Source organism: Typopeltis vanoorti, chromosome 13 (assembly GCF_054136105.1).
Source record: "Typopeltis vanoorti isolate ZY-2024b chromosome 13, IOZ_Tvanoo_1.0, whole genome shotgun sequence".
In the NCBI taxonomy this organism is placed as follows: domain Eukaryota; kingdom Metazoa; phylum Arthropoda; class Arachnida; order Uropygi; family Thelyphonidae; genus Typopeltis; species Typopeltis vanoorti.
Window position 1 is genome coordinate 66,210,971 of NC_143561.1, and position 25,276 is coordinate 66,236,246.

The 25,276-nt window shown below is 34.2% G+C and overlaps 1 protein-coding gene across 1 annotated transcript in view; it reads left to right on the plus strand.

Annotated features, from left to right (window-relative positions):
• Window positions 1-1,057: 1,057 nt before the first annotated feature.
• LOC150100234 (sushi, von Willebrand factor type A, EGF and pentraxin domain-containing protein 1-like) overlaps window positions 1,058-25,276 on the plus strand; it is an 84,867-nt gene continuing 60,648 nt past the window's right edge. The window contains exons 1-8 of the mRNA XM_090402997.1: window positions 1,058-1,546; window positions 14,730-14,887; window positions 17,993-18,206; window positions 21,411-21,611; window positions 23,040-23,201; window positions 23,758-23,940; window positions 24,730-24,909; window positions 25,007-25,207. Coding sequence (XP_090259123.1) covers window positions 1,258-1,546; window positions 14,730-14,887; window positions 17,993-18,206; window positions 21,411-21,611; window positions 23,040-23,201; window positions 23,758-23,940; window positions 24,730-24,909; window positions 25,007-25,207 — 1,588 coding nt within the window. The 5' untranslated portion in view covers window positions 1,058-1,257. The remainder of the gene's footprint in view (window positions 1,547-14,729; window positions 14,888-17,992; window positions 18,207-21,410; window positions 21,612-23,039; window positions 23,202-23,757; window positions 23,941-24,729; window positions 24,910-25,006; window positions 25,208-25,276) is intronic.

Genomic DNA, 25,276 nt, shown 5'->3' on the forward strand with positions numbered 1-25,276 from the left:
TTAACTCCTTCCAGAAAAATATTAAGAAAAAAGAAGAAAAGAAACAAAAAGTTATCAAAATTATTATCCTATTTTCCGTATGTCCATTGTCTCGAATATAATGGAGACAGTTATCAACAGATAGGTTCTTCACTACCTGGAGGTTCACCAATTAATTAGGATCCACCGATATGGATTCTGCTAACATTATCTGTCTCTCATTTCCATCGTCTATATCATTTTAATATAGACGATAGAAAGTTTTGCAGAGACTGATGTGGATACGCTTAGCAATTCCATGGCTTTGATAAGGGCGAAACATCTAAGGCTGCCAGGCCAACGCAGTGTGTGTGTATGTGTGTGTGTTTCCTTGCTAACAAACTACACATGAATACTGTTATTTTAACAATAGTATCGCTTAATGCTTCTTCAGTTTTATTAGTGTATTTATGTTGTGAATATCAGTTCTTCCGTTTGTATATTTGAATAATATTATTTAAGAATAATCATTGAAAATATTATAATAGAAAATGTGAATCATTTTGTAGAATAGTATCCAATAAATTTATTGCATCACTAACAGTGAACCCCCCCCCCTCATACAAAAAAGGTCATGTCTATAGAAAGTTATTTTTAAGTAGGAAGTGTATTATCAAACTTGAACCCCCTATCACGCTTTTGTGTCCTGCCCAAAACAGACGACCATATACGAAAAAATATGAGTGATTTGAAATTGTTCATATTTAGATCAACCAATGATGATACTCGGGCTAAACGCGCAGTTAAAATTCTGTGACACATCTAATACTGATGAATAATTTGCAAATACTTCCTTGAAAGCTTTGGTTAAGTCTTTCGCAATTGGGCAACTCTTAAGGGGGGGAAAAACCCAGTTAGTACTTCCTTCTCTAGAAACGGTAATTCAATCTTCAGTCGTCTATCGGTGTTTATATTTGTCAGTTGTTCGACCCGAACTGCCCTCGATGGGATTCCTTGTTAACACTATGCTGACGTTTGCCCGTTTGTCACGTGTTAGGGTCTGTGCCACTGAAACGACGATCAGAGCGCAGACTTCCAGGAACCGACGATTGATTTGATAAAAATTAGGATATCTCATGGGCGCAAAGGTGGGATTGCTAAAGATATTCAAACGAACCTTTGATTTAACCTTCAAAATATTCATCGTTACACACAGACCAGGAAAGAGTAACTGATAATAAGGATTTCAGAAGCAAGCAGTGAAGGCAACGTGTACATTTGCCTCGCATACATGCAAAAATGGTGGATTGGAGGCATATACTTCCACTTTTATTTATGTGTGTGTGTGTCAACGGCCACATGAACAATGAGATCCAACAAGATCGCTGGGAGAAAAAGCTTCATGCCTTTTCCGACAATAAATTTCTTCATGGCAAGTCGGAAATAGTTTTTCTTTTAGATCGTTCCGGAAGTGTTGGAAATGCCAATTTCGAAATCCAGAAAGGATTCGTGGAGAGTCTGCTCGCCCAGTTTGTAGTGGCTCCAAATGCGACCCGAGTAGCAGTCATTAGCTACAGTGCCACAGCAGGTGAGTGGACGGAGTTACAACACTAACCTTAACTCAGATATTTAGCTAATATAGAACATACTTTCATGAAATCATTAAACTGCTGGATCCGGATCCAGGAGTTTATATTATATCTCGCATAGTTAACTAACATTATTTCTCATGTATTCTTTAGTTTACCTTTTAAAACTCCTACAAATTATCAAGAACTCATAAATAATATGATAAATCATTCTCTTAATGATATAAGTGGCACAAAACCTTAAACTGATTATTTATCCTTTAGCGACTGCTGTTAGAATTTCGCTTCATAGTTGATTATTAGCATTCACTTTTGGTTTTATTTATTTTTGCAACGTGCGTGAGCATCTGTGACATTCCTGGGCTCTGATGTGAAGAATTTTGCACATAATTGGTATTTAGAATCTTTACAAAATTTTGTCATGAAGTTGTAATATTGTAAACGCATAGAAATTATATATTGCAATATGATTATTATACTCTCTGGGCAGATGGAAATCAAAATTGAGACAAATCATAAAATTTAATATTTAGGATCTCCAATAGAATTTGATCAGTCGTTTAGATTTTGGCTATAACCGGGCTCATTTTGTTGGCAAAATTAGGCAAAACAAAATTATTCTCAAGTAGAGAAGCAGAACTGGTTGCATTTAATAATACCACGCCGTATAACTTTTGACATCCCTCTTCTTTTTTTTTTTTTCCCCCCACAAATGTGCCAACACTGGATAAAGGTTTTTGAAAATAATGTAACTTTGTCGCAGAAATCAAAAACAACCAAAATATCGACAATCAATAATTTCCCTGTGGTCGACATAATACCATATTGATTCAACAATATAAGTACGTGTTATCCGTAACTTGAAGTGGGTTAATATTCAGTATCCACTGCTTGATGACAAATATTTCTTTTCTTTTCATTATTATCCGCTTTTTATTGGCAAAATGATTTAAAGTGACAACATTTTTTTTGCTATTAGTTAGGTAAAAACAAACTTAGTTGTTTTTACCTAAAAACATATAGTACATATGTACTGAAATATGTAAACATATAGTACATATGTCTTCTTATTCCTTTCCTCCTCTTTTACCTCGCGGCTTCGAGGATTTTTCTACATTTAACCGCCTGTATCGACAGTAAGGTGGTTAGCCCTATGCCTCCCGGTGTGTCCTATGTCTGTAGATGCGTGCGTTCATGGACCGGTGTGCCTTTTCTGGGGGACGAAAAATCCGAGTTTCCCTCTGGAAAAAAACCCCTACCTCCGTATGAAACCGGCTAACTCATCTTTAGTCGAAAGAGACCAGATAAAGATTCCTCACGTCACTGATAGGAATCGAACCCAGGTCGTTCCGACCAAAGGACTTCGTCTATACTGACAGAGTTACGGAAGCTCAGTACATATATCAAAAGCAATTTTAGATTCTGCTGTGATAATAAATGGTCTCATTATACAGTATTGCTATTATGAAACTTAACGCGCCTTTCTATGACATTTTTGAATTGCAATCAATATCTTTCAAGCCATAATATATTCTATATCTAATTCAAAACATTGAAACAGATTCAGAGGTTTGGTTCAGTTCTCTCAATATTCCCATTGCTAGGAAAGCAAATTTAGTCATTTCACAAATATATTCAGAAATATGTAAAATGCATAACTTCATAACAAGCATTTTTAATACCTGTATGCCTCTTCTTTTGTTACTAGGACAGGTCTGATTTCTCATGGAGATAATTCGCCATCTTGTTCTGCAAAGATCTCACATCTTATTGCTTATGAGGCATGTGTGTATATATATACTGTCAAAAAAAATCAAAAAAATCAGCTAACGCCTTTTTATTCCCGTATACGGGAGTAGGCGAGGTCATTTAGCCGTATCTAACTTTTGGAGACTGAGTGGGCAGTTCAATCTCCACTGTTACAAATCAGAGATAGATGGCCCAAGGCTATCACTAATTAAGCGGTACACAGTGAAGAGAGACGGCTCAAATGTGCCGCCATCTCGTGGTCCCTAACCCTAACACAATATATTTAATGTCTGAAATAATGTGGGTTCTACGGTCGATTTTCTTGAGTTTACAGGACGAAAAACCCGAGTTTCCGGGAGGAAAAACCCACTTGCCCCTGCCAGAGATCGACTAACTCGGGAACCGGTCGAAAAATGGCTTAGAAAAACTTCCTCTAGTCGCCGACTAGACTCGAAACCAAGTTCCTTCGTGCGGCCAAGCGCCGTGGTGTGCAAACGCCACATCCATTGAGCTACACAGGCTTTTCCAAGATTGATGAAGGCCTTTCCAAGATTACTCCAAAACTCTTTGTCCATGGCTCTCCTTTCCCATGTCACTCCTGCAAATCTGATGATCTCATCAATCCACCGTGATTTAGGTCGATTTTCATCTTGTGGAATCCAATCCAGTACTTCTTTTCTCCATCATTGATCTTGTCTTCGAGCAATATGCCCAGCCCATTGCCACTTGAGATGTTTCACTCTTCCTATGATGTCAGAGACTTTGGTTTGATTGCTTCTCCGCGTATTCCTTTTGTGATCCAGTCTTGTGATACCAAGCATACTTCTTTCCATAGTAAATTGTGTTGTTCTTATTTTGAATTTCCTTTGCATTTAGTGTCCATCTTTCACAGCTATATATGTCAATATAGGAAGAATACATTGGTTAAAAACTTTCCATTTCAGGCATAATTGTAGTTGGCTTTTGAATATTGAATGTGATTTTCCAAATGCTTTCCACCCAAGCATCGTGAGCCTTTTTATTTCGCGCATGCAGTATACCGTGGACAGTGTGTAGCATAGAGGCAGCCTGCCTCACGGCGCCGCTTAATAAGGGCACTGGTTCAACCATATTGCGTTTAGTTTACCAAATAAAAAAGGCGCCATTTCCCATTGACAGTTAAATATGTGCTTATTATATTTTATTAATAAAAAAAATATATATAGTCATACATACTAAAAACTAAACATTTTAGAACCCACCTATTAGATACTTAATGAAACAACCCATAAAGTATCGTACGATGTGAATTTTATAAACGTTTATAGTCTATACAAATATTTAGTTAAATATTATTATATTATGTTTTGCATTAATGTTTCTCTTGTATTAAAAACAAAATAACAATTGAAGATTCTCTTATATTTTTGTTTTATAATCCATCAGGGACGCTATCTAATTGTTTGCCTCAGGGAGCGAACTAATCTGGCAACGGTCCTGCGTGCTTATTTTGTTCCATTGATATCTGCAGGGGACGCTCGTGCAAGGCCATGCGGAACTGCAGTACCCCCAATTTTTCTCGATATATAAATATATTTATTAATTTATTTATATTTGCTTGTAATATTTAATTTTATCATCAGCAATCCTATACAATTCTCTTATTTTGTATAAAAAATAACTAAAAATCCATCTTGTAGCACTTAAGAGAGCGAAGGACGCTAGCAGCACTGTTTTTTCCACAGTGTCATATTGCTAGTATTTGCTACACGCCCAAGTATATGCATGTCATAGTAAGATGCGAGCTATTAGCGTAATGCCGCACTGCGCGAAGGACTGTGCGGCATTACGCTGTGCGGCTTTCCACTGTTGTTTATATGCAGTTTGCGCCAGTAGTACGGTGTTCGTGGTGCTTATCGTGTTTCCTCCGTCTCTTTATATTTGGACATTATAATTAAGACATAACATTTGTTATAGTTTTTATTTTACAACATTATTGGAGTTATGATAATGGATTTTATTTTTAAGTAATTTTGAATTATACTAAACTGTATAATTTTATCGATAATAAAAAATATTTTTTCATGAAACAAAACAAGAATATATTTTATTTTTAAGTAATTTTGAATTATAATTTGAACGATAATAAACTATATTTTTTCATGTTTAATTTTTACCATAATTTTGATATTTTATACAAACACGTATACACTGTACTTACAGTGTGTGTGTGTATGTATATTTCGAAAGTTCCAGCACCCCCCACGATTTCAAGCCACGAACCGCCACTGGATATCTGTTGTCCTAAGTATATCTAATGATCTACTTGTTTAATTTCATCATTATTGATTTTTATTTTTCGTCGGTTGGACATAGCTATTGAACATAACTTGGGTCTTCTTTAGGTTTATCTTTGAACGCATCTGAAGTGTTGGAAATGTGAATAAATTTCCAAATGTCTACCTTGCGACTCACTCGTTGATTGCGATGAAAAATGCTATCCAGAATGGAAATTCTCATCAATGGAATTGTTCATCATGTGGTTCCTATTCAATGAAAGGTGGTATGTCAAATTAAACTTAAATTTCATTTAACAGACTTCATTGTTCCCGCTACAGCTGACATCACGGGACTCTTTTTCGCACATTTCATATAACCGGCTAGGTCTGACCGAAGTAGAGATTTTGCAACCGCATTTAATTCATAAACTCCTTGATATTCGTAGCCAACATGGGGAGGCTTCCTATCTCTCTCTTGGAATGACTCACACTTTTGAAATGATTGACCATTTCATGATCTGCAGATGACATAATTTCCAAAATTAGATCTGATGGGAAAAATACGGTGCACTGATCGAATTCCCGATTAAATTTTGGGATTTCTCATTTCATACAAATCCACGCTACTTCAGCTGTCATTTAAGATTTCACCGAATAAGGATTCGTGACGTCATGAGTATGGAATGTTTTGAATTCCCTGAGGACATCTGTATGTGAAGTCGCGTGTTTTTTGGTTCGCATATGGAATTCTGGGTAATGCTTCGCGTATGGAATTGTGGGTGATGGTTAGAGTAACATAGAGTATGGAATTTCCTAGGGTGACACATCCATCTCTGATGTCATGTTGCATGTTTGGTTTGAGTGTGAAATTGTGGATAAAGGTTCGATTATGGAATTCTGGGTAATCGTTAGACTATGGAATTCTGACAAGATTGAGATGTTGATAAGATAAGAATTAGATAAGTGACATCACGTTGTCTCTTTGGTTCGAGTGTGGAATTGTGGGTGATGGTTAGAGCGTGGAATTCTGGGATGTATCAGTATTTGTCAGTGACGTGAGGTAAGCTTTTTGTTCGCATGTGGCATTATGATTAATGATTAGAGATTGGAATTCTAGAAGGATATTTGGTCAAGTGTTAGGATCTTTGGGTCGATTGTGGCACTATGTGGCACCCTGCACACCCCTCAAACACACACACGCACACTTTTTTTTTCTTTCATGTTCACATTTTCTAAAATTAATTAAATATTACCTTTATTACAAATTCTAAGCAGAACAAATGTTCTTAAATATGGAGAACACATCAACGACACCTTAATTGTTTATTTGAGTTTACAAATACACATTTATTTGACTGAAATATTATTTATAAGTATATTCACAATGAAAAATTAAAGCATATAATTACCTAGAAATATTTCACAAGATTTGTCTCTCTTGCTATTTTCCTGAAGAAAGAAAAATTCCAAAGGATTTTGGGTTTGCTCATTTGTTTTACTTTATGGGATACACAAAACAGTACAGTAGAGCACAACACACACACAGATGATCTGCAGTCTCAAAGAACGCATTGCAGTAAATAAACTGGAAAGGCACTCGATTATTGTTCCTTATAGGATTCTGTCCAATCTGAAGTCATTGAGTTGAAGTGAAAAGAGTACGTTATTGTCGTGGGCATGTGTGACTTCCTGTGTGTGGAATTCTGGGTGATGGTTAGAGCATGGAATTCTGAAAAGTGAGATTAGTTTTTTTTTGTTCGCACATGTGGCATTATTGTTTTTTTTTACCATTCCCAGCATTAATTTCACAGTAGTGATATTTTTAAAAAAAAAATTATTTATTAGTATTTTTTCCAACACAAATAAATAATTATTTATTCTTATTCAACTGATTATTAGGTCTGTTACTATAACTTCAAACTAATTTCTCTGTTACAACTTCCAAAGATAATACTTTAGACTCTTGTATTTTTCTTTTGCTTTAGTAAGTGTTGACTGAAAGAAATTGAGACAAACAAGCATTGGAAGTAAAGTAAAGTCGCCGCTATCCTATTCTGTTAATTTTCACAATAGTGTGATAGATTGCACTAAGACTTGGTAATTTGAACTTATAATTTTTTTTTGTATTCATAACTAAACAGAAATTAAGACATTAAACTTAACAATTGTGTGAAAGTAGGGTTACCATATTTCTTGAAAACAATATGTGACATCAATGTCGACCATAAAAAAAAATGTAAAAATAAATAAAATCTTCTTTCAAATAAATATTTATGATCAAGGCAAGCAAGAAATTCATCACGTTTTCAAAATTTTGACATACACACCAATATTGTTTTCAACGTTTGGAATACTGCAACCCAAAAATTCACATAATTTGATATGGACTTTTGATATGCTACTATATATATATATATTTTTTTCAACCTGCTTGTTTGTTTTTCTCTATTTTACTTTAAAAATTCAAAATACTGCTTTCAAAATCTACTTTTTATGTCTCCTACATTGACATACAGAAACTGCTTTTGCTTGCAAAATTGGGATTGAACTTGTCCCTTTTGGCTATTAATTTTACCTTTGATTCCTTGTGTTTCAAAGCTACTTCTGTAGCTGAAATTTTATTTTATTTTTATTTTATTCAAACGGTCATATTTTTATTTTGCATTAGTGGGTTTAATTAAAGAATATGATCGAAACAAGGTTCAGAGTTGGTCTGCATTAGCATTTTCTTATTAGAAACGTCTCTTGTCAGCACAAATAAATACTTATTTCTTATTATTTCAAATGAATATTAGCTCTGTAGTATACTTTGTTATTTTCTATGTTACAAAGTTTCAAACACTTAAAACTTTAGAGTGAGTGTAAAAGTCAACAGTATCTAATCATGACACATATCCTCCCTTTTGATGTTTATGTGCAATCCTTCTGTGACACCAACATTCTAATTGAGATTATCAGTTCTGAATTTCACGTATATGGACTAAATGTTTACAGATAACTCAACCAATGTCAATAGGTAGCATTAGAAAATTTTCTAAAATAATTAATTACAAGATTTAGTTTTCCCCACTTTATTTTTTTTCTGTACCCCAGCATTAATTTCACAGTAGTGATATATATATATATATATATATATATATATATATATATATATATATATATATATATATATATATATATATATATATATATATATATATATATATATATATATATATTCTGATTAAAAATTTCTTTTTCACCAATTCCTATGCATATTGTCTTCATATAGTTGTCATTTTCTAGATCTTAAAAGTTCATTCCTTTATCCTAAATAAATGTTAACTTTTTTACTATAATTGAATAGAATTGCATTAAGGTATAAACTTGTGGTTTTATATATCAACTTCTGAACAGAATAACTGAATAAAAATTTCACTGCAGAAAACATCCAGAAAACATCAACAACACAAAACGTTTGTTCATTTAAGTTTACTAATGCATATTTTATTTTGCTGAAATAGTATTTAAAGTATATTTACAGAGAAAAATTCAAAACATGTATTTACCAAGAAAAATATCACAATATTTAGTTTATACTCTTAACATTTTCCAATGAGTTCAATAAAGAAAATGTTCATTGCTCATTGTTTCTTAATTACATTTCATCAAAATACCTGGTTACACAAAAGTCTTAAGAACAGACATAATAGGAAGCACAGCTCCTTACAGCTGATTAGATGTTAGCCTGGATATGACACCATGCCTCACTAAACGTTCCATGTATTCTTTTGTCATCAGATATACACAAGCTGTCTTCGTATAGTGTTCGTAAATGTCCCAAAATAAAGAATCTATCGAATTGAATAAAGTCTTGGAAGTCTAATTTTACCATTGATGGATTTAGATGGTTAGCGATAATTTTTCCCATGATACGAATAGATGGTAATTCAGTTTCCAAAAATAGTAAATGATTATGAATGCTTACATTTTTGGTGAAAATCGCTCAGCTTCTTCAAAACTAACAGAGAAAAACTTTACTTCCACCATCTCCTGTATCATCAACCATTAGTTCCTCATCTTGGCATTTGAGAATATAACAGTCTCTGAGGTCCAATTTGTAGTCTACTCTTCTTTGGAAGTAGGTGAGGATATCAGACTGCTTCCTGCATAACTTTTCCCAAATGGTGCTAGATAACCACATCACAATATATGTATCTTCTAAAATAATAATCGTTTTCCATCCTTTTAGAACTATGTGAAGAGTTTTGTCTTGTGCTATTTTCCTGAAGAAAGAATTTCAAAGACTTTTGTGACTCACCCATTATTTTACTTTACCAGACTCAAAACATCGCAACACAATATGATAGCTGCACTGGATGAATGATTGCAGTAACTGAAAAGGCACTCACCTCCATTGTTATTCCTTATGGTACTCTGACCATTTCTTCAAAAATGTAACATCGTGCAGATGAATCATGGATATGTTTTATCATGCTGGTGGATATGATGTTGATGTGATTTTATCTTAATTTGTGACATCATAGGCAAAGCTTATCTCTGGGTGTCGAATGGTTTTCTATGTTATTTATCCTTATTATGTTAAGTATTTTTCCAACAAAAATAAAATAATTATTTATAATTGTTTCAACTGAACATTTGGTCTGATACTATACTTTTCATGTTAAATCTTCTCCACTAAAAATTCTGGCTATTAATTTAACATCCGATTCCTTGTGCTTCCAAGCTACTTCTATAGCTAAATTTTTTATTTTTATTGTTAAAAAGTTGACACAGTTCCTTGAAATATTTGAAGCTGGACATAAACAAATAAGACTAATTATTCATTGAGTGGATTTTCAAAAAAGTCTCTGATTAGTTTGTGGCAATAAATTTTTCAAGATTTTTCTGCAAACTCCAAATTTCTTTTGGTTTTTCTTTCAACAGATTACAATACATCTAATTCAGTAACGAATTGTCACTATTTTATTCATTTTGTACTTTATCCATTTAAAACCCATAATTAGGTTATTTGCTAGCTCTGTATTTTTTATTTTTATTTATTTATTATTTTTTTTGTTCTTGTAGAATAATAGGGTCATAAAGTTCTGAAATAAGTTTCAACTGTCAGTCACATGATTTTAAACTTTTATCATGTACCACTGTGTGAAAAGAAAAGAAAATGTACTTTCTCTTTATTTTTGAAAACACCATCAAGAATTACTAACATTACTTGCTCAAACAGCGTTTTTGATGTAATAGCAAGGGACTAATTCTGTCATTCATATGTCCGAAATTGTTGGGAGGGAAAAAAAAATTATGGCATTAGGTGGTGAAGGGTGACAGAGTAGTCGAGAAGGTGATGGAGTCTAGCCTATAATGAACCCCCCTGTCCTCCAGAAGATGTCTGCTCAGCAAGCGAGATGAGTGACCTCTCCATTTGCAGATGAGGTTATCAGTTTGAGATAAGTGACATTACATGTAATCAAGAAATGGTGAATAAAGAACATTTTCTTTATTCAACTCATTGGAAAATGTTAAGAGTAAACTAAATCTTGTGAAATATTTCCAGGTAATTACATGCTCAAATTTTTCTCTGTGAATATACTTGTAAATAATATTTCAGCAAAATAAAATATGCATTTGTAAACTTAAATGAACAGAAGTTTTGTGTTGTTGGTGTTTTTTCAAACAGAGAAATTTTTACTCAGTTATTCTGTTTATAAGTTGATATATAAAACCATAACTTTATACCTTAATGCAATTCTGTTTAACAACGCTACCAGCCAAGACGTCTATAGACATTCAAGTTATCATGGATGCGAAGTGCATATTAAAATTGTAATACCATTGATATTATATTGAAATATATGATGGATATGAAGCGTATGAGGATGCGTATTTGATCCATAATGGCTGGTAAGGTGGTTAATTATTGTAAAAAAAAAGTTAACATTTCCTTACGAAAAAGTAATATATATATATATATATCACGACTGTGAATAATGCTGGAAACCAGGAAAAAAGAAAAAAAAAGTTGGGAAAACTGACATCCTGTAATTAATTATTTTAGAAAATTCTCTAATGCTACCAATAACATTTTTGATTATCTGTAAACATTTAGTCCATATACTCGAAAACCAGAACTGATAATCAATTAGAATGTTGATGTCATTGGCATCACAGAAGGAACATGCACAAATATCAAAAGGAGGATATGAGTCATGATTACATACTGTTGACTTTTACACTCACTCTAAAGTTTTAAATAGTTGGAACTTTGTAACATAGAAATTAACAAAGTATACTACAGAGCTAAAATTCATTTGAAATAATAAGAAATAACTATTTATTTGTGCTGACAAAATACATTTCTAATAAGAAAATGCTAATGCAGACTCCAAACATTGTTTCTCTCATATTCTTCAGTTAAACTTACTAATGCCAAATAAAATACCACATTTTCAAAAAATTAATAAATAAATAAATAAAATACAATTTCAGCTAAAGATGTAGCTTTGAAGCACAAGGAATTGAAGGTAAAATTAATAGCCAGAAGGGACAAGTTCATCAACACAAGTTTGCAAGGAAAATCAGTTTCTGTATGTCAATGAAGGAGACATGAAAAGCAGATTTTGAAAAGCATATTTTGAATTGTTAAAGTAAAATAGAGAAAAAGAACCAAGCAGATTGAAAAAATATATATATAGAAGCATACCAAAAGTCCATATCGAGTGATGCAAATTTTCGGTTGTGGAATTCCAAATGATGAAAACAATATGGGTGTGAATGTCAAAATTTTGAAAAGTTTATGAATTTCTTGCTTCCCTTGATCACAAATATTTATTTGAGGGTAAACATTTTACTTTTCTTTACATTTATTTATTTATTTATTTATTTTATGGCTGACATTGATATCGCATATTGATTTCAAGAAATATGGAAAAACTACTTTCAGACACTTGTTAAGTTTAATGTCTTAATTTCTGTTTAGTTATGAATGCAAAAAAAAAATTATGGGGTCAAATTATCAATGCTTATTTGTCTCATTTCCTTTCAGTCAACACTTACTAAAGCAAAAGAAAATGGGAATCTAAAGTATAATCTTTGGAAGTAGTAACAGAGGAATTGAGTTGAAATTATAGTAACAGACCTAATAATCAGTTGAAATAAGAATAAATAATTATTTATTTGTGTTTGAAAAATAGGTAGAATAATAAATGAGTTAAAAAATCATTACTGTGAAATGAATGAGAGGAACTGAAAAAAAAACCTTAATGCCACATGCAAACAAACCAAAAAAAACTCATCTCACTTGTCAGAATTCTGTAACCATTACCCAGGATTCCACACACAGGAAGTCGCACATAATCACGACAATGATGTACTACCTTTTCTCTTCAACTTAATGACTTCACATTGCACAGAAACCTATAAAGAACAATAATCGAGTACCTTTTCAGTTTATTTACTGCATTTCGTTCTTTCAGTCTGCAGATCGTCTGGCATTGTGTGTGTGTGTGTGTGTGTGTGTGTGTGTGTGTGTGTGTGTGTGTGTGTGTGTGTGTGTGTGTGTGTGTGTGTGTGTGTGTGTGTGTGTGTGTGTGTGTGTGTGTGTTCAGGAAAATAGCAAGAGAGAGACAAATCTTTTGAAATATTTCTAGGTAATTACATGTCTTAATTTTTCATTTTGAATATACTTGTAAATAATATTTCAGTCAAATAAATGTGTATTTGTAAATTTAAATGGGCACTTAAGGTATCTTTGATGTGTTCTCCATATTTAAGAATATTTATTCTGCTTAGAATTTGTAATAAAGGTAACATTTAATTAGTTTAAAAATGTGAATATGAAAGGAAAAAATTGTGTGTGTGTGTGTGAGGGATGTGTGGGGGAACACCACTGATAGCCTGCTATTAATTATTTTAGAAAATGTCTGACTACAACCTATTGACAAGAAAAACGTGAAAGAAAAAAAGCAGTAAAACTGAGATTCCACTAATTAATTATTTTAGAAATTTTGAACATGAAAGAAAATAATGTGTGTGTGTGTTTGAGAGGGAGGAACACTACTGATATTCAGTAGTTAATTATTTTAGAAAATATAAACATGAAAGAAAAAAAAAGTGTTTGTGTGTTTGAGGGGAGTGAGGAGGACACCAGTGATCAGTAACTAATTATTTTAGAAAATGTTTACTTGTATATTGACAAATATTTTCCCATAGTTCCACAATAGAGCCAAAGATCCACCACTTGACCAAATATCCTTCAAGATTTTTCTTTCTCTATCATTACCCATAATGCCACACTCGCACAAAAAGCTCATCTCATGTCAATGATAAACAGCCACATCCAAGAATTCCATGCTCTAATCATTACCCACATGTCCACACTCGAACAGCCACATCCAAGAATTCCATGCTCTAATCATTACTCACATGTCCATACTCGAACCAAACACACAACGTGATATCACTTATCTAATTTTTATCTTATCAACATCTCAATCTTGACAGTATTCCATACCCTAATCATCACCCAGAATTCCATACTCAAACCTTTATCCACAATTCCACACACGAACCAAAGACACAACGTTATGTCATTGAAGGATGTGTCACCCAGGGAAATTCCAAGGATTCCATACTCGATCTTATCTCTAACCCACACCCACAATTCCATACGCGAACAATTCCCCAGAATTCCATTCGAGAACCAAATCACACAACATGATGTCACAGACAGATGTGTCTCCCAGCGAAATTCCAAACATTCCATACCCATGACGTCACGAATCCTTATCTTATCTTATCCTGATTGATCCGGTTCAAATTGCCCCTACTACTACTAAGGTTATTGTTACAAAATTACTGCAAGATCAAAATTGTATTAATCCCCTGTGCTGTCATCTCTCTCTCTCTCTCTCTCTCTCTCTCTCTCTCTCTCTCTCTCTCTCGTGCTTAAGCATAAGGAAGTAATTATTCATTGAATTCATTTCGAATTTACTATATCAAAGTTCAAGAACTTCCTAATATCTTGAACACAATTGGTGCTACAGCATTGAAATTAAATATATAATAACATTTACTATTTTTTCAAATAATAAGCTGCTTACGAAACAAACAGATAATTGTAACAATCCCAATTGTATTACGACATTTGATCGATAACTATTTTCACTTTTTTGTTTTCCAGTTCGTCATATTGACTATCTGAGGGAACCCAAGACGAAATGTTTCTTGTCTCTAGAGCTTCAGGAAGTATCGTATTTCGATAGTGGTAAAACTAACATTGATGGAGCCCTTCTGGAAGCCTATGATGTATTACGCAAATCTAGAGAGAATGTAAAAAAGGTAGGTTTAATGCATTTTGGTGAATTCTAGAGATCCATTCATTAGTTGGGGTGTTATGGACATCAATGACCGCCATTTCTTGAAACTTTTTGCTTATTAATGCTTTTTGCTAAGAGTCGGTGTAATTTTTAAGAGAGGAAAAACCGAAATTTCCACAACGGAGAAACTTTTTCACCTATGTCGATGGTAATTAAACTGCCACTGAAATAACCTAAAATTCCTCTTGTCCTTGATCGAAAGTGGACACTTATATTAAGAAAAAGAGGCTATTGAATCGCTTTTGAATTATTCTAAAATAACTGAATTATTCTTAAAATTCTTGCGCATTTTTAACTTGATGTACACTACTAAAAAGACTCTTCGTTTCCGTTTCATATACGAGAATATTATATTTCACTTACAATACTTAATTTAGTATCACGTAAGCTTAAGAGGTTATTACTAGTAATTACAGTTTGTTACCCGATTTTATTATTAATGGAAGCCAGCAGGTTAAGACTGGATGCGATGTTTAGTACAGTGGCAAGAACGACGCAACATTTGCCTTTCGGTTGGAAAGACCTGAGTTCGCATCTCTTTATAAGAAAAATGCGATCAAGAACTAAATATCAGTCCTTCATGTGAAAAAAAAAATAATAATAAATAAAATAATAAATGCCAGGATAGTAGAAAAAAATGGTCCAGAGGAAGACCTAGGCGGATTGATATAGTAAGAAGTGCTTTTAGGAGACGGAAATATAAGATTTGACGATACTGGATTCACAACAGATAACAAATGGAGCAAGACTGTTGATATTAAGTTAGTCATAATGTAAATATTTCATGTACTACTATTATAATATACTGTACATCCCCTTAGGGTACATGTCAGGAATCCGATGATGATGATGATAATGATGTTGAAGTATTTGCTTTAAATTACAATCAATTTTCATCTTTCTCAATGCAGAGTTCATTTTTTTTAAAACATAAAAATAAACATAACTTAGTCCAAAATGTACAAGTAGCTATGTAATATTTCTAATCTAATATCTGCTCTTTTTTTTTTTTAATATTTATTAATAGAATTCTACTGCAACTGAAACGTACTCGTATTAAAAAACTCTCAGAAACGAACAGTTTTGTTTGTGTAGCACTACAGTCCTCGCAACAAACGTTAAAATCCGAATGAAAATAGTCATGTAGTTTATGAGAATAAGAAGTAGGATAACATGGCCAAACGTGTTATCGAAAGTGCAGTCTTTTTGCAGATTATCTGATGAAAAAATAATTGTTAGTATTATTAGTAGTAATACTAGCAAGTAGCATTTTGTTTTACATAACAGGACATTTTTTATTTTGTTGAAATGACTATTTAACTCCCAACAGATTTATTGCTTCTTAGCACGCAACTAGGAGTAAAAAAAAACTCATCTTGTTATTATAATTTTTAATTGAATTTTTACGGACAGCGAAGGTCTCGGTCTTTTATCTAATAGCGTGGATCAAATAACTTCATTTGTTACATATTATGAAATGTAATCCTATCAAAAACACATGGAACTCATTACCGAGATTGTAGTTTACATTCTTAGTAGAATACTTATGATGCGATAATTATAGTTGTTTTGAATGCCCGTCATGTGGCGCTGTTTGTGTTAACTAGATTTTCTTGTCTTCTTTCTTTATTTATTTTATCTAAATACGTACCATTTTTTTTTTCAAATGATACATTTAAAAAATTAACAGTAAAGAAAGATACGAGGTTTATACTTATGAAGATATATTTAATTTTTATAATATATATATATATATATATATATATATATATATATATATATATATATATAAAAACCATACATTAAAAAGAAATCAAGGAGCCTCCGTAGCTCGGTCGGTATACACAAAGCCCTTTGGTCTGAAAGACCTGAATTCGATTGCCGTCTATGATATGATGAACCTTTATCTTTAACTCACCTTTAGTCTTTTTCGACTAAAGGTGAGTTAACCGGTCTCGTGTAGTAGAGGGTTTTTTTCGCCAGGTAACTAGGGTTTTTCATCCCCCAGAACAGGCAAACCGCTCCTGTGAACACATACGGCTATAGTCATAAAATATACTACGGCAAGGAAGGCAACGGCCACCTTTCTCATAATAACTCCCTAGTATGGTAGCATATATAGCTAATAAGATAGAATAAAGAAAAATCAGTTGTCGTAATACGTATGTTTTATGTAATAGCAGTCTTTTCCTTGTCTCCTAGAACACCAGGAAAGAACGATGATTGAAGACAATGAAAGAAAAATATAAATAAATAAAAATAGGTTCTTTAAAATATGCTTTATTGGGAAAGAGCGAACTCTTACAAGAACCGGAAAAACTAACTGGAAATAAAACTCGGAATGGTACACATAATTTTGTGTTATACTCCATAGAATTCTTTTGTCTATCGTTTTTTCTTCTTCTGAACTTTAGTTCATGTTGCTTGTTTCTATTAATTTTAGTAGTTAAGTTTCTTTGTCACTAGCCGTCAGGCAATTCGTGCTGTATTTTCAGGACTTTATACTGTCCTTAAAATATATCGAGATATATGGCATTAAGCATTTATTATCAATTCTATATAGTACTTATTTTGCTAGTGATCTTTTCAAATTAATCTTGAGAAGTTCCTTTTAACTGTTGAAAGGGAGATGATTTAATATCAAGAGTTAAAAGTCCTTACAGAAATCCTGCTAAGTAATGGACTTAGTCTGTATGATATTCTGGTTTTTTTTTTTTTTTTTTTTTTATGTGGCTCCCACCATGAAAGGTTGTATTTATATTTTTGTTTAGTTTTTGACATAATTCGGAAACCTTGTTCTTGAGACCATGATGGAGGTTGGCTGTGTGATACATCAGCCAACCTCCATCATGAGACTTAGGCTAGTTTCTTTGGCATGACACTTAACGAGAAAATATTGGTATTTTCTCGTTAAGATTAAAGATCACTGATTTTGCCAAATATTATTTCATTTAGCCATTAAGGTCCTAAACCAAAGTCCAATCAGTTCCCAAGAATGACATATTAAATTTCTTTAGGTTAATTATAGAAGTGAACCATACATTTTTTTTTTTTTGTTATTATTTAGGTGGTGATCCTCGTCAGCGATGGTTTATCCAATCATGGAGCCAATCCGGTTCAAACAGCCGATAAGCTTAAAAATAATGGCGTGGAAATATTTACCTTTGGTATTGGTAAATTTCTGAAGACCGAACTGTTAAACCTTGCTAGTAGTCCCGAATACTACTTTGATACTTCAGGTTTTGTTGAATTCAATCGACTTGCCCAACGAATACGTGGAGGTAAGCCCAAAGTCTGATTTAACTTTAATCAGAAATAAAAAAATAAAAAAATAAATAATATATATGTGTGTGTGTGTGTGTGTGTGTGTGTGTGTGTGTGTGTGTGTGTGTGTGTGTGTGTGTGTGTGTGTGTGTGTGTGTGTGTGTTTCTGAGCTTCTTCTCGGTTGTAATGATACATTTTAAAGAATAAATTTTAAATGACTTTAAACCGAGATAAAATATTAAATTTAATGATACAACTAGTTTCAGCCTTCTTCAGGTATCCACTAAAGGTAGAAGACAGTAATAAAAATTGAAGATACAAAAAACTGAGAATTACAGGCAAAAAATGCAACAGATAATTGACACAAAAACGTTGTACTTTTCAAGTCGTTCTATCTAACACGCTATTGTTTGTTGCATGCATGCTTGCAGTTTCTCGTGAACGCCAGTATTGAACAACTGCAGTATGACTATCAGGGATGTTATAATTCAAATTGCTGTTCAAATGTTCAGGATTAAGGAGGATTTCCCTGGACTCCACGATTTTCCTTTCAAACTCATCACTACAGCGAAAAATGTTTTCGGATTTATCCCAGCACACGGAGTGACTGTAGCTTATCAAGAGGATTGTTAGAGAAAAGAACATGACTGGATAGCGCAGATGCATATGACCTTTTGTAGTAGATGTCTCTCTTATGCTCCTCAATACGCAGTTCAACAGATTTGTTATTTTGTCCAAAATAAGGAATATTACAATCGCACCATAACTTGTAAACACCTGGATATTTCAGGTTATCATGAAAAGGTTTCGGATGGCTTACAAGAGAACGGACTTTAGGGAGTGTAGTGAAAAACGTCCTGATGTTGTATTTTTTAAGGACTTCAGCCAATTTATTGGGGACTGAACTAATGTAAGGTATTGAGATGCTACCTTTAAAAAAGTAGTTTCCGTAGTACGCTGCCTAGGAGGATCCAGAAGAAATTTCTTAATTGTTTTGCAGAATATCCATTTTATTTAAAGATAAGAGAAAGGTGTTCAATTTCTTTTTGGACTTCATCTGGTTCATTTAAAAATTCGATGCTCTGATAGTTTTAAAGTCTCTATATACTGAAAACCAACTCATACTAACAGATATCTGCACTGTCAATCTCATCACTTTCCACCACAAAAGCTCGGAACTATTTCTACCTTAAGACACAGAGCACAATCTCTTTTAAATGATTTAGTACCAAAGTCGCCGATAGGGGAAATTTTGGCGCTGACGGAGCCGAAAGCAGTGAAATATTTGTAGTAAACGCAGGTAAAAAGGATTATGCAAATTTTACTGTGCGTACGTGACAGCAGCGCCACCAGTTTCACTTAAAAAAGGATTGGGAACGTTCAGGCAGTTATTCGAATGACTGACGAATTGTGCTCAATATGCGTCCTACCTTGCCTCAGCGTGCTTTACTTGTTAAGTTGTTTTACCTTAAACAGTGCAGTGCCATAGCGGCCCTTCGGGAATTTAGAAGGCTTCATTACCTGCGTACAGGTCCTATGTCAGCTGTAGCACTGAGAGCTATGTAATTATCCGCTTGTTTTCTGCTCCACCAGTGCCAAAATTTCCCCTATCGGCGACTTTTGGTACTAAACTCAATATAAAATGTGGTCTCATTCCGTGTATTAGTTTTAGCTACAGATACCTCCAAAGAGGGAAAGTTATTTTATGGCCACCCTGTATATCATTATCTATACATCTCCTGATATTATTTTTAGTAATCTGCTCTCCATCCCACTGTAAATATTTAGGGATGGAGGGTAGATTTTAGTTAATAATGTTTGCTGTATGGTTTTTGATTAAAAAAAAGTAATCAGAAAATATATTGTTAATAGTGATATATTTTAAGTATGAATATACACTATATTGACAGAAGTATTTGGACACCTTGCGTGCCATGCAAATTTCGGATTCTATCACATGCAAATATTCAGGGTAATATTTGATAATAAAAGGTGGGATGTGCTGCATTTTTTACACTGTGATCAATGTCAAGATGCCATGTTCAGCCGAACTAAACTTGATAATAAAAGGTGGGATGTGCTGCATTTTTTACACTGTGATCAATGTCAAGATGCCATGTTCAGCCGAACTAACAGACTTCCAACGTGGGATGATAGTTCACTGGTCTTTCTGTCCGTGACATTGCTACCCGTCTCATTAGACCGAAACCCACCGTTGCTTATGTCATTCATAGATGGAAAGTTAGTGGTGCTACTACAGCAGGAAAATGCCCTGGGAGGCCACTGACCGAGATCGACGAGCTCTGTCTCGGAATATTCGAGCATCCCGCACGTCAACAGCGACAGACCTCTCAGTCAACCTGGAAAATGCCGCAGGTACATCTGTCAGCATTAGAGCTGTCGACACGAGAGTTGCATTCCTTAGGTTACCACAGTTTTACCACAGTTTTACCACGGCATAGCTGCTGCGAAGAAGCCATACATCATCCCCACTCAACGCCCAGCGACGTTTGGACTGGTGGCTTTCACACCGTTCCTGGACCGTAGATAATTGGTAAATATTTCTGTAGAGTGACAAATCACGCTTCCAATTGTTTCACTCTGGTGATCGTGTTTGGATCTGGAGATTACCAGGGGAACAGTTCTGGCAGGATTGCATCACTCCAGAGGCTTGGTAATGGTATGGGTGTGTTTCTGTTGGATAGGGCTTGGACCATGTCCATGTAACCGAAACCATGATGTGTGATGGCTATCTGGATCTATTGGATAACTAGATGCTGTGGAAGTACTTCGGAAATGATCCCTGCATGTTTCAGCACGACAATGCTCCATGCCATACTGCACTACGTTTCCGAGACTGATTTCCTCAGAACAACGTTGAGTTTGTTGGACTGGCTAGCTCAAAGTCCAGACCTCAATCCCATCGAACATCTTTGGGACGAATTTGAACTTTAAAATCGCTGCAGATTACAGCTGCCGTCATCAGCATCAGCAATGGTAGCTTTGCGCAAATTGATTTAAAGCATGTCCCTAAAGGTAGTTTCTGCCATTCAGGCCAAAGGTGGTCCCACCTGGTACTAGAAATGTAATTCAAACTCGTTGTTTTTTGACCGCAACTAGGTGTCCAAATACTTTTGTCAACATAATGTATATGCAAGAATGTATTGTTGCTTTTATTCTCCTACTGTGAATAATATTTTTTTTCGCCTATCTGCTCTAGATCCTCATGAATCCGCCTGGAGCGGAGATGCCAAACAGAAATGTGATCACCTCTGTGATAGTCCTTACCGCGGAGAAAGGAATGATCCTGGCTGTTGCGACCATGTAGCCAAATGTTCCTGCTCTTTGTTATCGGGATTGCATACCTGCGTCTGTGGTCCTGGTTACTACGGTCGTAGTGGACTTATGGGAGAATGCAAAGGTGAGTTACCATTTTTGCATAAAGAATTTGTTTAATTTAAAAATTGTCTACTGCAACTGTCCGCTACGGGATTAGTGCAAAATCTACTCTGACTCCTATTCAGATTTATTCACTTTCCCGTCATCGGTTGAAATCGGACCATTTCCAGAAGAAAACATTGTTTAAAAAAAAAAAAAAATCTTGGTACGTTATTCCAGTTATAAATATCCACAACTGATGAATCCACCATCCCAGTAGCATCTTCAAAATCAATTATATGTTAGAAGTTTGGGAACACATGCTTGTTTGCAATGTGCTGCGTCTCTTTCAAATTTCTCTACGTCATCCTTATTAACTTTAACTACACGAATAATTAATAACCTTCGAGAGTAACCCTCATAAATATCGCCTTGAATAAGGAAAAGAGTATTAATTTTTATAGAAATATAAAAAAGAGGTAAACACGATGACGAAAAAAAGGTCATTGGATAACTTCCATGACAGTCCCTTCTTTCTGGATTACTAGCTCAAAAGCAGCTTAATCTGTTCACCCTAAAAGAACAGACATTGATTTTTTATACCTAATTAATCAAATGTGATACAGAATTCTATCTTTCCAGGCAAAAGGCATTCTCAATACCGACTGTGTTTCGGAGGGTCAATTAACAGCGTCGTTAAGGATAGATATTGCACCACGATTAAAGTCATCTAAGGATCTGTTTATATTCTGTTTTAGTGATTGACTAAGAGATGTGCGATATTATAGGATGGAACCATTGCATGATACTGTCAAAAAATGACTAATTTTGTTTCCATCATCGAGAATTTTGGTTACTTGTTTTAAAAATTGTTAATCAGCATAGGACAGCTCAAGCCACAGACGGATCAAAGGAAGATGATCATGTATCATAGTGATTTAGCGACAAAGATGTTCACAAAGTGAATGTGCTCTGGAGATCGAAGCTGCTCCAAAATATTGAGGCGGCTTCGATCTCCAGAGCATCCAAAATGAAAATATTTGTTTTCTAAAATAAGAGATGATTAACAAATCAACACTGTATTTTGTGGCAGTGTTACTCGTCCCTTCATCACTTCCGTATTCCATCGAGACTGATGTGTTTTCAGACTTCAATTACGTTAGCGGTTATGCTCATGCTTCTACACGTTAGAATGGATGACATATAGTGGTTACCATAATTATGCGTTGTGCCCTCTGCAGTCAAGTGGATATTTAAGCAGAGTCTATTCCGTTAAAATACTGCATACTGCAAAAACACATTACAAGAGGAAATACTTTGACATTGAGTGAGTGATGGCAACACCAATATGTAAGGTATTTTATTACCTTGAGTAATTGCATGGAATAATGTTGAATGTTAACTACATTGAACCACATCAACACAACAGAATAATTACTGTCTCATTTATAAATCGTTTGGTATCTTTCAGCCTGTCCAAAAGGTACATACAAAATCAAGTATGAGATTGCAACGAAGTGCATAAGTTGCCCGCCTCACTCCACTACTGACCGCGAGGCCCGTACATCTGCGAAAGACTGTCATTGTCAGGAAGGCTATCAAGGTGATCCAGGAAACGGTAAACCATGTACACGTAAGTACTAATTTCTCTTTAGCAATAGTTGTTTTATTACAATAAGTTGAAATTGGAAAATCAATGAAATTTGCATTACTTAATGGCAAATTGTAACTTCAGTCCACTTTTAATAACTTTTTTTTATCAAAGGCGATCGTCATAAATAGCTGCACGATGTGTCTCATCCCTATAATTTGCAATGGCATTAAGGAACCATTAATGGCATTGTTTCAATATCTGATATTTCAAACACTTTGGAAATATATATGATCTATGAAGGTTACATGTAAGGAGTAATTGATTTAAATCTAAAAAGCTAGATAAGTAGCAATGTTCCTAATGCTAATTAGTATTTATTTTCATACCTGTGCATGTTGTACAATAGATTTTGCGGAGTTACCGGATTAAAATCGGATTTTCTGTCATAGGATAAGAATCCTATTTGTCTGCGACAAAATTACCTTGATGCAGATAATCTTTGGAAACAATTTACTCAATTTGGATATAACTCGTATTTCTTTATTATTATTCCCATAAAATGTTTTTTTTTTTTTTTTTTTTTTTTTTTTTGCAGCCGTCGAATGTTCACCTCTTCAGGCTCCTTCCAACGGACTAATTATTAATGCATGCAAAACAACTTTTGGATCATTCTGCTCCTTTCGCTGTAACCAAGGTTACGAGTTCCAGGATCCTTGGGATTCAGTACGGATCTGTGAGGCAAATGGACGGTGGTCGGGATCGACAACTGTTTGCCAAAGTAAGAAAATCTTTCCTAGCTTCGACTGGTTGATATTAAATTGCAGTTTATTAAGAAACTAAGATGGTGTAAATGTACCATGAATAATGCATATCAAAACTAGATCGTGGATCTGAAATTCAATAGTCACGAGCAATATATATATATTTTTTTTTCAATTATCTGCCGAACTACTTTTTTTCAGAGCGAACTTTCCTCCCATATATCAGGAATAATATCATTTTCTTGGTAGCAACGTCAGGCAATTATCATTCCATACTATATATGTATGTTTTGCCCAATGTTTGTACGTGCTCTGATAGCTTGATCACATCTCTGTAAGTTATTATTGTTTTACAGAGAATTTTGAGGATTCCTAAAATACAAAATTATAAATCATTAATGCCGTCACTGATAATAGTAACGGATCGACCCTTTCGACATACAACAAACCATCTGTTTGACAGTAGACGGTTATCTTTGATACCATCTACCTTCTATCAAGCACGAAACCTGAAGTGTGGGATTTCATGATCTTTGTCATTTAGCTCTCTGGATCGCATAAATTTGTTCTGTTATAAAAATAAATAAATAAATAATTACACAAGCAACTTTAAATACGTTTTGTTAAAGTACACTGAACAAAGTGGCCTATAAAAGTACTGGGCAGTGTTACTTAGCCAGCCAGTTCATGGTATACACATTCAGTATCTTACCTAATCGTGTTTATGGATATAATATGCTTATTTGAAATTTAAACTTTTTTTTTGTTCACTGCATTTGATTCATTAGTTCTTTATTTTATCCTAGAGATCAGATGCAACGAGCCTTCTCCTCCACGAAACGGTAGAAAAAAATGCAATGGCGAAGACTTCAGAATCGGCACCATATGTAGGTTTGATTGTAACCATGGCTACATAAGAAAAGGCTCATCTGAGAGACAATGCATGGCAAACAAAGCATGGTCAGGAGCTGATACTGAGTGCATCGGTGAGTTTAACATTAACTCTTCCCTGATAAAACATTTTATGGTATTGAAGTAACGCTGTTCCCAGAATGGTATTAAATCCTTTTATTCTTCTTACAGCCATCTCTTGTCCTACTCCCAAGATTCTTCGTTATGGCAATGTTTACAACTGTTCTTCTAAGAGCAGATATCAGCTTGATCATTTCTGTATATATCGCTGTAATCAAGGCTTTACACAAGAGGGAGCCCTTTTCCTTCGTTGCGACGAAAACGGACAATGGTCAGATGACAAGGGTCGAGTGATGGTGCCAATATGTAGGGGTAAGTACTTCCGTTCCCTTACCAATGTCAATTTTACGATACTGAACTCATTAAGAAAAAAAAAAAACC